The 14,635-nt window shown below is 53.3% G+C and overlaps 1 protein-coding gene across 1 annotated transcript; it reads left to right on the top strand.

Annotated features, from left to right (window-relative positions):
- Positions 1-5,923: 5,923 nt before the first annotated feature.
- Fndc5 (fibronectin type III domain containing 5) lies at positions 5,924-13,728 on the top strand. The gene is made up of 6 exons (XM_041652902.1): positions 5,924-6,364; positions 7,838-7,953; positions 8,529-8,727; positions 9,034-9,123; positions 11,252-11,385; positions 11,711-13,728. Exons 1-6 carry the CDS (start codon positions 6,184-6,186, stop codon positions 11,714-11,716), a joined length of 726 nt encoding a protein of 241 aa, XP_041508836.1. The 5' UTR covers positions 5,924-6,183; the 3' UTR covers positions 11,717-13,728.
- The last annotated feature ends 907 nt before the right edge of the window (positions 13,729-14,635 follow it).

Here is a 14,635-nt window from a genome sequence, read left to right as displayed (position 1 = left end):
CCATGAACCTCCACTTCAGCCCTCCAAGCCCCCCTACGATAGGACCTCTGGCCCCACACTCTTGAAAGATGTGGGTGACCTGGTGTGTTGCCGAGAAATTGTCTCCAGGGGCAAAGTTAGAGCTGAGGCTTGAGGCACAGGGCAGGCCCCAGCTAGCTTTGGATAAGATGACCCACCTCCCGGAGCACTGTGAAATAGACCAGAATGAAGAACTGAAGAGTTTGGGAGTGGGGTGGGGGGAGGGAGAGAGCGGTGGTAGGGGTGGGGATGGGGAACAACGGGACGTGGACGCCTTCACCTAAGTACAAGGTTCCTCCTCCTCTCTCCCCCTTCAGCCCCATCGTCAGCTCCCCATTCTGTGGTGCGTTTGTGAACATCCTCCTTTTCAAGGGAACGAATTGGAGGCTCAGAGAGGTGGAGTTACCGGCCCAGCATCACCCAGCCAAGGACTTCCGGTTTCTGAATCTCAGATCAAGACCATTGTTTCTGGCTCTACCGCCGCACCTGCCTCCTAGTCTCTTCACGGGTCGCCTGGTCCCAACCCTGTTTTCTACGGTCCGCCAACAGCAGGCAACATGATCACTTTAAAACGTAAATGCATTTCACCACAGCCCTGCTTTGCGAAGGTTCCATTTCTAGTGAGCCAGTGGGGCCTTTCTCCTACCCCCTGCTGCCCCAGCTGCCCTCACTTCCTCCCACTTTGCCGGTAAGACTCCACTCTTTCCGGCTTCTGGGTCTTTCCGGCTTCTCTTAGTCCTGACCATCCCAGGCATACTCCTGCCCCAGGGTCTTTGTGCTTGCTGTCTCCATAGCTGGAACCCTGTTGTGATATGATATACCGACTTCCTGTCCTTCAGTTCTTAGCTCAGATGCCAGCACTCGGGCCATGCTCCATAGCTGTACCTACTCAGCCGCCTCCTGCACATTTGCTCACCTTTCTCGTGGCCCCTGTCAGTCTCATGCACCCAGGCTAGCCTCGAACTCACTGTGTAGCCAAGGGTGGTCTTGAGCTCCTGAATCATGCACCCAGGCTAGCCTCGAACTCACTGTGTAGCCAAGGGTGGTCTTGAGCTCCTGAACCTGGTGCCTCTACCCCCCCCCCAGTGCTGAGATTATGGGTGTTGACGATTACACCCAGTGATGGTCCTCAGTTTATGCCGGCCTGAGCCCAGACCTCCCTCTTGCGTGCGAGGCAGATGCTCTACCCACAGAGCTTCATGCCCAGCCTCAGAAGAGGTGTGTGTGCCTGTGTGTGTGTGTGCCTGTGTGTGCCTGTGTGTGTGTCTGTATGTGTGTCTGTGTATGTGCCCGTGTGGGTGTCTCTGTGTGTATATGCCTGTATGTGTGTCTGTGTGTGTGCCCGTGTGGGTGTCCGTGTGTGTATGCCTGTGTGTGTGTACCTGTGTGTGCCTGTGTGGGTGTCTGTGTGTGTCTGTGCCTGTGTCTTTGTGTGTGTGCCTGTGTGTGTGTGCCTGTGTGTGTGTCTGTGTTCATCTGTCTTTGTGTGTCTGTGGTGTGTACAGGTGTTTTGTCTACCTGTATATCTGCACCGCATGCATGATTGAGGAAGCCAGAGAGGGCATCGGATGCCCTGGAACTGGAGCTACAAAAGGTTGTAAGTTGCCATGTCAGTGCTGAGAACAGAACCCAGGTCCTCTAAGAGAGCAACAAGTGCTCTTAACTGCTGAGTCATCCCTCCTAACCCCAGGAACACCTGCTCATGTTTGTCTCACTGGAATGTGGACCCACGGAGGGCTCACCTTGTGCCCAGTATGTCCCCAGGACTGCTAGGTTCTTAGTGCTGATCAGACGAAGCTCCTGGAGCCCCATCTTCTGCAAGTTGCTAAGAAGAGTCTTTCATGACTAATCCTGTTTCTCCTATTCTTGGGGTTTTCGTCCAGGGCCAGTAGCTCCCTGGCCCTCATGAGGTGCGTACTGTTTCCCCTTCCTCCCCTACACAAGCGTACATACTATGCTCTCAAGCTTCCTCCCCCTCCCCCTTCCCTTCCTTACTCCTCTGGTTCCAAGCTAGGGCTCATTAAGTGCAGGCATTGCCTCCTTCTGGAAGCCCTCCTTGCTTTCTTTCCAGTGAATCCTGTCTTCTGCCCCTAAAAGATCTGGTGCCCTCTGTCTGAAAGCACAGTCCTCTTCCTTATGAAGAACATCATCTTCCTCATTCCTGATCAAGAGAGTTGCTCAAGGGACCAGAACCAGTCTGGCTCCTCACCGTGCCCTCGGTACCCAGCCCCAACAGGCGTGGGTTGGAGTGGGACCTTAGAAAACATGAGCCTGGCCTAGCCACATGAGATTAAACAAGGCAGATCGTATCTCCTGGCTGTGCAACCCACAGCAAACCATTTTCTCTCGCTGAGCGTCAGTTTCTTCATCTATAACATGGGTGTGATGGTCTTAACTGTCAGCATTGTGAGGACTTTCGAAGGTGGAAAATGCTGGTGAGCTGTGGGTCCCTGAGCTTTGCAACTTCTGTGAGCATCAAGCCCTTGTGTCCTCTGTGGAAGAATGCCCTGGAGTCCTATCCTGAAAGGTCTTTAGAGATGAGGGGGGGGAGATCAGGCCCTGAACTTGAATTTTAGACACATCCCCATAGTTCATTGTCTGTGTGGTCCCCAGCAAGTCTCTCACTTCTCTGAGTTCTTGATCTAGAACGGAGGCTAAAGATGCACATTAGCATAAAACTGAAAATAATGCAGCAGATCGAGAACTGAGGTCTCCTTTATTGTACCCCAAAGCAATCTCTTGCCTTCTCCTGAATCTCCCTGCGACTTGGGGTTGCGTCTAAAGAGCACACTAGATATGAGCCATGTCTGTCCCGAGACTGGACAAAAGCCTTCCTACTATTGATAAGAACCTATGACAGAGACAGACTCTGAGACACCTCAGAGAGTCTAAACGTGGGTGAGTCCTTTGGGGTCTGTGTCTTTGGAGAGCCAGGCAAGTAAAAAAAAAAACAGGAACGCAGCCAGGAGGACTCATTCCTGCTCTCCAGGCCCTTCCCTATCCCAAATGCAGTTCGAGTGTTTGTGTATCCTTCCTGAATGCTGCCTGGAGCCGGGTACACAGCAGGTGCTTGATAAGTGAGTGATAGAAGGCTGGGTTTCTTCTGGACAGCCAGCAAACATTAACGCCTACTATATTAGTAGCCTCAGTGCTGTCCTAAGGCAGGGAGCACTGGATGACGGGTAGAAAGAAGTGCAGACGTAACCACTTCCCAGGCTCCCTCGGGGCACCTCCAGGTCCTTTCAGTTCTTACCACCCTTAACCAGCTCCTTCTGGGTGCCGGATTCCAAACCAGGGCTTCCTCCAGAACTGAGAATGCCCCAGCACCTCGTGTATCCTGGAAAGGCTTTGTGGGAATCCTGGGAACCCCAAGGTCACAACTCTTTACATTCCTCAAGTCTGCCACGTCCCCTCCAGTAGCAACCAGCAGCCTCTGCTCGTTGCACCCAGACAGTGAACACGGCCCTTTCCCCCTCCTAACGCCCTACAACAGCCTGGGGTTTTTCCCAGAATGGCCAGCAGGTGGCGTGGAGGCTCCCCTCTCCCCATTACTGGACAATAGGCTACATCCCACCCAGACCCTCTCTCTCCTTTTTCCTCAGCCTGGAGAAAACCGTGACCTCTGTCTGACCCCTCTCTTTCCTGCTGTCCCAGTATTGGCTGAGGAGACTCTGAGACTCCGGTTGCTCCTACAGGCCCCTGGTAGTCTAAGAAAGGCAAGGAGGTCCTTGGGGGTTAAGCTGCAGTTGGTGGGGTGGGGCTGGCAGGGCGGGGCAGGCAGCAGCTGCCAACCAAAGGAGAGTGAGAAAAAGAAGGGGGAAGGTCCCTGGCTGGGCTACTATCCCAGGCAGGCCCAGGTCCCAACAAGGTCCCAGCTAAGGCTCATCCCCAGGACAGGGTATGTGGCCAAGGAAATAGATGGTGGTAAGGAATAGGGGCGTCAGTCTGCCCATCGTGGCAGTCCTGGGGGTGCAGAGGGTTGGGTGGTATGATCAGAAAGTTCGACAGAACCCCCTGAGCCACCTTCCACCCATTCACCCCATTCTCCCCAGGGGTCCAGGTAGAAACTTGGGAGGGGGCAGAGGGAAGAGTCCTTGGGGGCAGGCATTAGTAAAGAAGTGTCCTGTGGCTCCTTTTTTATTAGAGCTCCAAGTTTTTTTTTAAATATTTATTTATTTGATTATTATGTATACAGTATTCTTCCTGCAGGCCTCATTACAGACGGTTGTGAGCCACCATGTGGTTGCTGGGAATTGAACTCAGGACCTTTGGAAGAGCAGGCAATGCTCTTAACCGCTGAGCCATCTCTCCAGCCCGAGCTCCAAATTTTAATATAAAAATTCACATAGTGGCAAATGATAAAGTTGATTCAGTCAGCCTGCCCATCCCACTGTGACCTCTAGACTCTACCCTGTGTGTGTTTACACGGGAAGATGCCTCCTTACCAGGGTAGATAGCTATTTTAAAATGTAATATATGCTAACTCAACCAACATTCAGGTAGTGAATTATTTCCTCCTTACCAAGAAAGAAAGAAAGAAAGAAAGAAAGAAAGAAAGAAAAAATCCAGCCATCCGTCCTTCTGGACAGAGATGTGATGGTTCAGTGTCCAGTTTTACTTAGTTTCCCGATGCACTTTGGTGGACAGAAAACATTCCAAACTGCTAAATTATATTGTTCAACAGTTCTTTCCAAAAGGGTATCCTGTGGCTTCTTTTGCCTCCTGATGGAGTTTACACCAAGCGCGGGGACCTCTCTCTGTACGCCTCCATTTCCTAATCTAAAGCCTGGGAGTAGGATGGATGACCTTGAAGGGACTTGTTCCTCCTCTTTGGGAAGAGATCTCTGTGACAAAGGAGTGTCCCACCCACCTACCCACCACCACCGAAGGGTGAGCTTTCAGACGGGAGCGTGATAAAGCCGTTTGTGTAGGGAGGCCAAAGGACTCTCTCTGCTCTAGCCTTGCTCCCTCATCTTGCTTCTCTGACTGGGCTGGGTTAAAGATGTTCCAGGCTGGGGGCTTCCTGTTGTCCTGTAGGGAAGGACAGCCGGTGTGGGATGAAGGGTTCTCTCTACCTCTCAGACCCTCTCGGGAGTGCTGGGAGGGTGTGTGAGGACAGGATGGCAGTGGTTGTTCCAAGGCAGGGAAGAAAGGTTTTATCAGTGTGTGTTAATTACTGAAGCTATCTGCCACATCTCCCAGCCCCTAGCACTTAGAGCCATTAGCTAAATCAATGCTCAGAATGGGCATAGTGGTCCCCAAAGTCTCTGGAAACCGCAGCCTCCGCCCCGTGTTTCTTGAAGAAACATGGTTCCAGATTGTTCTTTTAATAATCTAGAATGTGAGCAGCTTTATAGAGAAATTTTAAACGCTGGGGTGTTGAAGTCACTCTGGGTAGGGGGGTCTGTTGAGTCAAGCTCAATTTTGGAACTCAGACAGAGCACCCTGGGTTCAAATCACGACTGTGGAGGGTCGTTGCACAAAACAACTATCCAAACTGCAGGGTCCATCTACATGAAATGCCCACAGCGGAGTGGACCTTAAGGGGCTGCAGTGAGAACGAAGTCCCATACCCAAGAAGGTCCTCAGAGTGCCTGCGTGTAGCAGATGTTCACAGTGCCAGAGAGGGAATTAAAAATAGGCAAAGAAAAAGAAAAGACTGGCTTTGGGTCTCAGCTAGACCTCCAGAAAGTCAAAGGAGACCCTCCTCAGCCCCAAAGGACACACGGAGTCCCTCCCCAGAGTATCCTGTCCGTACCCTACTTAGACCCCTGCAACGTGTGTGTATGTGTTGTTGTGTGTGTGCCTGGGGTGTGGGCTGGAGTGAGAGAGGTGGGGCACAGATGGGCATCTCCCAAACACTTGTCCTCCCTCTCTCCCCTGGGGAAGGGCCGGGCCGGGTCAAGACTGTGGCTGGGACTGGCAGTGGAGCGGTGCTGCGGCTCCTGCACTGGCCAGAAAGCGGGAGCCGCGGGTCCCCGAAGCCCCTGGCTTTCCGGGAGCGTCCAGAATCGGGATCAGGGACAGGAGTGGGGGCGCCCTCGGTCCTCACCCCGCCCCCGCCCTCTCCCCGCAGCGGGGGCGCCCCGCCCCCCGGGCGCCCGACGTGGACGCGGCCGCTGCCGCCGCCGCCGCCGCGCGGGAGTCGCTGTCCGCGGAACCGATATGCAGGCGGCGCGGGCCGGCGCGGGCCGGCCGGGCCGGGAGGGCCGTGGGCTGGAGTGCGAGCGGGAGCGGCCGCCGGGCGCAGGAGTCGCCATGCCCCTCGGGCCACCGTGCGCCTGGCCGCCCCGCGCCGCGCTCCGCCTGTGGCTGGGCTGCGTCTGCTTCGCGCTGGTGCAGGCGGGTAAGGGGGCCCGGGGCGGGGGACGGGCGGAGGGGGTGCAGCCTCCCCCTCCTACGCTGCCACCGGGGAGTTCTCGGTTCCCTTTCTGCTCCCTGAGGACCTCCTGTGTCACCTGCTCCCTACTCTCCTAGCCCGACCTCAGCGCCTCCGAACCTTCTTGACCCCTAGACCCGTCCTTCAGCCGCTTAACCTCTTCCCTGGGATTTTAGGATCTTGATCCCTTCAGGCCGTCCCCTAACCCTGGGTCTTTGCCTCAGTCACCTTTTCTGGCCCTGGGAGCAGCCGAGGACACCAGTGCCCCACCTTGGGCCTCCCTCTGTATCCCTAAAGACCTTTCTCAGAGACCCACAGGCAGATCTGCACAGACGCACCTCTCTGTGCAGGAGCGACCATGAAGACAAGAACTGGAACCTGAGGTTGCAGGGTGTGTGTGGGGGGGCCTAAGCCTGCTACAGTCTGTCTGGCCCACCCCACGGGCTGCCTCCCCAGATCACTCGGATCTGTCCCTCCTGGCTGCTGCTGCTGCCCTCCCCCCCACCTCTTTCCTTGCCCTGCTTCTGTGTCCCTGTGTCTCTAATGCTCCACTTGTCGGCTCTCTAGATCTGTGACCGCAGCCACCTGTCTGTGTCCTTCTGTCCCTTTCCATCTGCATGTCTGGCATAATCCCTGGGCCTTGAGTCCACTCATCTGAGGGGTATGGGGTTACTGCTCAGGCCCAGGGCTTCTAATCACGACACCTGCGCTCTTGAGAGACACAGCCCGTGTGTCTCTCCTCTCCCGGAAGGTCCTTGCTGTCCTGCTCCCCCATTGCTTTCCCACTTACTCTCTGAAATTGCCCCCATTCACCTTCTTCCTTCACCTAGAAGGCTTTGCCCTATCTTGGTGTCTCTCCACCGAGGGGCCCTGTTCTGAATGCCTTTCTCTAACTTCCCCCATCCCCGCCACTTGAGGCCCCACGGAATATGGAGAGGTTCACACCGACCCTTTCCCTTATGAGAGCTCTGCCCAGCTCAGCACAATGCTGGGTTGCCCCTCACTCCAAAGCCAGGGCTCAGCCCTTCCGGGCTCTTTATCTCGGGGTATGTCTCCTTCCCTCAAGGTCACTTAGTTGACCGCGTGGGGCTATAGAAAGGGCCGTGAACTATGAGTTCTTGTGACTGCTTCCGTCTGATTAATCAGCTTCTACAACTCCGCTCAGCTATCCCCCACTTCCATACCTAACCACCCATCCACTAGACCTCACCCTGACTGAGGCCTAGGCTCATCAGTTTACCTAAGGACCCTTGGTCTGGCCAGTCTGTAGCAAGCGTCACAAGGACCCTGGGCCTCTCAACCATCCAGGGCCCAGCTGAAGCCTTGGATTCTCTTCTCCCTCTCCACATAGCCTCCCCCAGCTTTCCCCTTTCTCCTTTCTGGAGACACTAAGCCTCAGAGCCGGGCGTGCTCAGGCTCAGGTGCCTCCCTGCCCTACAGACAGCCCCTCGGCCCCAGTGAACGTCACCGTCAGGCACCTCAAGGCTAACTCCGCAGTGGTCAGCTGGGATGTCCTGGAGGATGAGGTTGTCATCGGGTTTGCCATCTCTCAGCAGGTAACCCTTGAGTGTGCTTGGGAGGAGAGGGCATAGCAAGACGGTGACAGAAAACTGGAAGCAGTGTTGCATGCCTGTGACCCCAGAACTCAGGAGGCACCGCAGAAGGACTGCAAGTTCAAGGCCAGCCAGGCAATACAACAAGACCCTGTCTTAAAACAAAACAAAACAAAAAAGAAAAAGAAAAAGAGAGGATAGTGTCTGTCTGTCTGGGATGTAGGGTGGTGGCAGAGAAACAGAAAAGGAAAAGAGACACAGGACAAGAGATGTGAGTGACAAGTTGTACATTTAGCTTAGAATCGTGGCCACAGAAGGTCCATCGTCAGTAGAGAAGGGTTTGGGAATGGAAGTTCAGAGCATGGGTCTGACCTCAGACACACTGGCATTCGCAGTCGCTGTGTGGCCTTGGGCAACATCCTGACCTCTCTGAGCCCGTCTTCTTAGCTGTACCGTGGAGATAATGGCACCCGAGGCCCGGTTGATGGTGATGTAAATGAAAAGGACTTGTCACTGCGGAAGTGGGCAGCGTAGGGTAGGTGCCGGCACACTGACAAACCGAGCCCTCCCCCTTTCAGAAGAAAGATGTGCGGATGCTCCGCTTCATCCAGGAGGTGAACACCACCACCCGATCGTGTGCTCTCTGGGATCTGGAGGAGGACACAGAATACATCGTGCACGTGCAGGCAATCTCCATCCAGGGCCAGAGCCCAGCTAGTGAGCCTCTGCTCTTCAAGACCCCACGTGAGGCCGAGAAGATGGCGTCTAAGAATAAAGGCAAGCCTGGGCATGCTAGAGTCCCAGTGTGGGGGCAGTTAGGCGAGGGCGGTTGGGCAGAGCAGGGAGGAAGCAAAGCACCTCAAAAGATGGAGGTTTGCTTTGGTCCCCCAGGAGGAGACTGGTGTGTAAACATCCTCCTTTGGATTGAGTCCAAACGCTGCCACCCCAAGCAGCCTTCACGATGTTCCTGGAACTCTTCATGTTGGGTGTCTTGGCATCGATAGAGGCACTTCTTGTGGGCTTGGCCCCGGAGGAATGGCTGGAGAGGAAAGGAGCCCAGGACTAGCTAATCTCTCCCCACAGATGAGGTGACCATGAAGGAGATGGGGAGGAACCAGCAGCTGCGAACAGGCGAGGTGCTGATCATCGTTGTGGTCCTCTTCATGTGGGCGGGTGAGTCAGGCGTCCAGGTCCTTCTTCACTGACCCCTGAGGAACTGAGGGCCCCAACCCACCATCACCAAGGGTAGGGAGCTTGCAGATGTCTAGGAGGGGGTGAAATTGCTAAGTCCTGCCTGTGGCGGCTCTGAGAGCTAAATCTGACTCTTTCTCTATCCCCTCCACCCAAAACACAGCCTGGTATTACTGTCTTGTATGCTGTGGACACGCCTGCCTTCTTCCCCGCAGAAGTGGTCCAGCCTCCTAGGCTGGCACAGTCAGTGTACCGTGGTCCCAGCTTCCTCCTCTTCTGGGATGCTGGGCATCAAGCTTAGGAAGCTCAGCGAGGAAGGCACTGCCTGACCTCAGATGTGGAGCACTCTCTTCACCTCCCTATTCTAGATGCGCGGCAACCACACGATCCCCCATCTGCCCATAGGAACGGCCTCCCAGCCTTTGTGGGCCCACAGCACGTTGCCCCTCTTTAGTCTTTGTGTAATTTTGGGTGGGCAACTCTATTTTCTTTCTAGTCTCTGAGCTCCCTGAGGATAAGGTCCACATCATTCATCCTGATATTCAACCAACCGCTCCATTCTAGACTCCACTCCACTCTAGAGGAGCCCTGTGCTTGCCAGGAACTTGGGCTGCGACAAGATTGGGCTTAACTATAATTGAATACAATGAGTGCTATAGTTGTTCTAGTGTGGAGAAGGGCTCGAGAGATGGCTCAAAGGTTAAGAGCACTTGATACTGATCTTCCAGAGGACCCCAGGTTAGTACCCAGCATCCATATCAGGTGACTCACAACCACCAGAAACTCTAGTCCCAGGGGATCCAACAATTCTGCCTCTGTGGGCACCTGTACCCACATGAACACACACAAAATTAAAAATAATAAAAAAAACCCAATAAACTTAAAAATAGCACTAATATGAGAAAAGGAGATGAGGTCAATTCTGGAGCTAGAAGTAGAAAATTCTTAAAAATTTAAGTTAAAACAAAACAAAAACCATAGGGGCTGGAGGTGTGGCTCAGTGGTAGAGTGCTTGCCCATCATCCCTGAGGTCTAAGATTCAGTCTCCAACACTGAAGACAGGACAAAAGACCGAGAGCAGAGACAACATGGGAACCGAGCTGTGAAGGCTAAACAGAAGCTAACCAGGCAGCCAACAGAGGAAGGTTGTTCGCGATACGAGCTTCGAGAAACATCAAATTAAGTTCACAGACTGACTGAGGGTAGCTGTGGCCGTGACAGAGTGTGGAGTGTCGGGAACAAAGGGTAGAGAGGGCTGGAGTCTTTTGAGAGATTTGAACACCACACTCAAGCCTGATTATCATGGTGGCTGAGGGCAGACTGTTGAAGAAGCATTTGGGGGAAAAATGTTTCTTACTCCCACAAAAAAGCAGGTACTCAAGAAAAGGCAGGAAGACGAGGGCTAGACAAAGAGGAGGTTTGATTATGGTACATTATTAGGCTTGGCACAGACAGTGTTTACATAATCACAACACTATAAACAGAAAATTAACCCAAACTTGTGGTGGAAGTCTATTAGGATGTTGGGCTTCATCTACTATGATGGGAAGTTGAGAGCGATCTCAGATGGACCAGGAACACTATAGAGGCAGAATGGGGAACATTTCTCGAACCGGAGTTAGCAGTGTGAGTACTATCCGCGTTACTAGGGTACTAGTCAGTGAAGGACTCCGTGCATCACCTCCCTGCCGCCCCACGGTGACCTTGAGAGTTACTGACACCCTCTCACCAGTGTGCTCCCTTGTGCCCTGGGACTAATAATAATAGGCTGGAGTTGTAAGGATCAAGTAAGATTGAATACGTCAGTTCACAGCACAGGGCCTGGAATAGGCTCAGCAAATGCTGTTAGCGTTCCTGCGGTGGCTGGCAGAGGCTTAAAGAAAGGGTAACGGGGAGACATATGATCAGATCTATGCTCTGGGAGGGCCAGCCCGGCAGCAGAGAAAGGGATGGCTCATGCCCGGGTAGATGGGGAAAGGTGCCAGAGGCTGGAGGGAGGCTGCAGCAGCGCAGAGACCATCTGGAGATGGCAGCAAGCCCTAGAGGGGAAAAGGCAGGCAAGGTAAGAAATCAGTGCCGGGCCTCTGACTGCTCCTGCTTGTCTTCCTAGGTGTTATAGCCCTCTTCTGCCGCCAGTATGACATCATCAAGGACAATGAGCCCAATAACAACAAGGAGAAAACCAAGAGTGCATCAGAAACCAGCACACCAGAGCACCAGGGCGGGGGTCTCCTCCGCAGCAAGGTTAGGGTAACATCTGGGCTTGCCTTAAACATCTGTAGTCCCTGGACTGCAGAAGGGGTCAGCTCAGGGCCTGGCATGGCAGCAGCTGGGCAAAGCCAAGCTTGGCTGCCGCCTGTGTGACACAGGGGACACTGCAAATTGATTTTGGATCCTCGCCTTTTGCAGGGTGCCAAGGGCCAGCGGTGCTCTGTTTTGTTTTTTTATAAAATAGCCAATGGGAATGGCAGAGTTCCTGGTTGATGTGGGAGGGACAGCAAGTGTAGGGGTGATGTGTCTGGGGCGGTGTTTTATGTCTGTCCCTTCATTTCTTCTTGTGTGAAAACAGATATGAAGCCTTTTAAGTGTGCGCTCTGAGCAGCTCAGGTGACAGTAGAGAATGGGAGAGGACCTCGCTGTTCTGACGATGACTGTCCAACAAACATCTGGCCCTCTCTGCGTCTCCTTCCCTCCATCTTCTCCTATCATCGGGCTTTACTATCTTCTCTCTTGGCTTCTATCTTTCTGATGTCTTGTCCTGAAGCCTCTCATTAACCCTTAACTCCAGGAGCACCTCAACAATGCAAGTGGCCGAGGCTGCACCCAGAGACAGAACTGTGGAATGCGAGAAAGTCAGCCCAAGGGAGGTCTTTGCTGTGGGCGGACTGGGTGCCAGGGTTCTCAGCCCGGGACTCATGTCTTGGCCACTCAGCTTGACCAAAGGCTGTGTGTGAAAGGCAGAGACGACTTCCAGGCAGGCAGGGCTATTCTATTCTTCCCGTGGGGACAAGAGTCTGGCTTTTGGGCTACAGCCCTGCTGGTCCTTCTCTCCTCTGCCCAGTTTCCCATCTTGCAAGAAGTCTATTCAACCAGCTCTGGCCACTTCTCTTGTTTGTTCCCTTCCCAGTTTCCAGACAAGCCCCCAGTGAATATCATCAAAGTGTGGCTGGCCCTGTCTGCAGAGAAAGGCTTTCATTCTCTGCTGGTCCCTGCATCCTTCCTGGGCACAGGGTAAATGTTGACTAAAGCGGTGGGGGCACAGCTAGCCACAGTTCCTTTTCCTCATCTTAGGCTGATGATGGAGGCCGAACTATAAACCCAAATTTTGCAAAAGCAAAAAAAAAAAAAAAGCCAAACAACAACAACAAAGAAAAAGCCACAAAGCTAGAAGGCCTGGCCTGCACTCTGGAGAAGACAAGACCATGCTGCATGAGACCCAGCTTCCCACCTCCCACTTCTTCTGGACTGGCTTCCTCTTTGAGATAATGTGCGAAGCTCTGGGAGAGAGCAAGCAAGTGCACCAGGAAAGCTGTGCAGCTGCCTGCTTCTCAGGGTCCTGACTCCATCAGGCCCTTTCTAGCCCAGTCAGAAAGGACATCTGTGGCGTGAGGCACACCTTTGCAATGCGTGTGATGTTACTGTTTTGCGGCTTGGAAACAATCAGAGGGCTGCACTCCAGAGGGCAGAGGCTTCTGCAGAGGCTGGGGCTGATTGCTGGTGTCTTCAGTCTTTGCAGTGAGATCAGGATGGATTCTGAGAAGACCTGGAAGGTAGTGTCTCGGCACTGCAGCGGCGTCAGCTGGGATAACCGGAAAGGGCACACCTATGGCCGACACCCTGGGGCTGCTGAGCAACCTGCTGGAAAACGGTTCACCAGACAGAGAGCAGCTTTGCTGTCACCACTGGCCTCTGGGTCTTTGGATCTTGCCATCTCCTTTAGGGTCCTCTGAAAGTTATCCAGGGTTCCCATGTCCTTCCCTAGAGCTTGAAGTGTGAAGAGACAGCTAGTTCTCCCTCTTCTCTATTTCTTTTTCCTCTCCTCTGCCCCTTTCTTTTCTTTCTTTCTTTTTTCTTTTTTTTTTTTTTGTAAAAAAAAAAAAAAGGTGCTTGATGAGGCAAGCGGACTTCTCTGGGATACGCACCATGGCTGCCAAATGCCTGCCTGGGAAAAGTGGACTCTCCAGCTTCCACTGGTGGCTAAGGTCGTGTAAGAGGCTGTTCCCAGCACAGAGCAGGTGCTTGGTCATTATTTGTTGTACTGAATGATGCACACTGGTGCCCAAGTCAGAGAGCTAAGCCATCACCCAGTGACTGCCCCTTCATTCGGGTCTATAACAGCTCTCGGGACTGGGTCAGCCACCACTCTGCTTGCTCCAAGTGTGGCAGCACAGGAGACAGATACGGGCAGATGTCAGCAAACAAAGGGCTTCCTCCTGGGAGGGCATGAGGTTCCACTCATTGTCTTGTGACTTCTATCCCTGCTGAATGGGGCTGCAAGGCCAAGGCTCCTTAAGAACGGTCCTTACCTCGATCCAGTTAGAGCAATAACCACTTTTTAAATGTAAAATAAAGACAAATGAAAAGGCACACCCTTGTCCTCTGGTAAATGCCCAAACGTTGCCCTCTTTTTCTGGCAATTGGCAGTAAGTCAGGGTGTGTGGAGGAGGGAGTCAGTTCTCTTCCATTTTGGCCTGCAGCTTCTTAGGGACATGCCTGCCAGCCAAGCTGGAGTTGGAAGGGAATTCTCGAACAGATGGGGGTGCACGTGCAGGAGAAGAAAATAGATGCTCCACCATCCTCTTTCTGAGGCTCCTCTCTAAGCTCACATAGGTATGCAGGCGCCTGCTCGGTTTCTTAAAACAAAGGGTTTTCCTCTCCTGAGAGCGCTGTGTGCTTATTCCTGCCAGAGGACTGTGTGTGGCTCTTAGCTGGGGTGGGTAAGGAAGGAGAGAATTGCAAAGACTGCTCTCTGCAGAAATCATTCAGTGCTCACTCCGTGCTCTTCTGGGCTGTTAAAGGAACATCATTAAGATCCCAACGGCAGGCTGAAAGGCAGGCAGAGGAACGATGCCATTAGCCAATGAGTGATCTAGGAAATGGGACACCTCGAACATTCCTGTCCAGAGCCAGGGGAGAGAACATCAGATGTGCAGTGCTTAGAGCAGGCTGCTCAGGTCCCAAGAGTGGAGGGAGAGGAAGGTCTCAGAAGCCTTTGAAGAGACAGAGCTCTAAGCCAAACATCAGAGAGGAACCGCCTAGGCTCTCTGCTCACATTCTTCCAACTGAGAAGCATAGGTACAGGGAGTTAGCAGGGTTTGGAGAGCCCTGTTAGGGGGGGGGGGGGGGGGGGAGGTTTCCTATTCATCCGTGCCTGTGGGTACACCATAGGAAATAGAGTAAAGTGCTCCTTTAGCTTAAAGGCCTGTCTTCCTCCTGAAATGAGGATGGCTCTCTTCTGGAATCAATTGCTATTTGCAGTAAACGCCACAGCTAT

This window comes from Microtus oregoni, unplaced genomic scaffold (genome assembly GCF_018167655.1).
Source record: "Microtus oregoni isolate MIOR12 unplaced genomic scaffold, Mior012 000005F_ref0000423, whole genome shotgun sequence".
Lineage (NCBI taxonomy): Eukaryota > Metazoa > Chordata > Mammalia > Rodentia > Cricetidae > Microtus > Microtus oregoni.
This window is presented reverse-complemented; position numbering and strand designations above follow the sequence as displayed.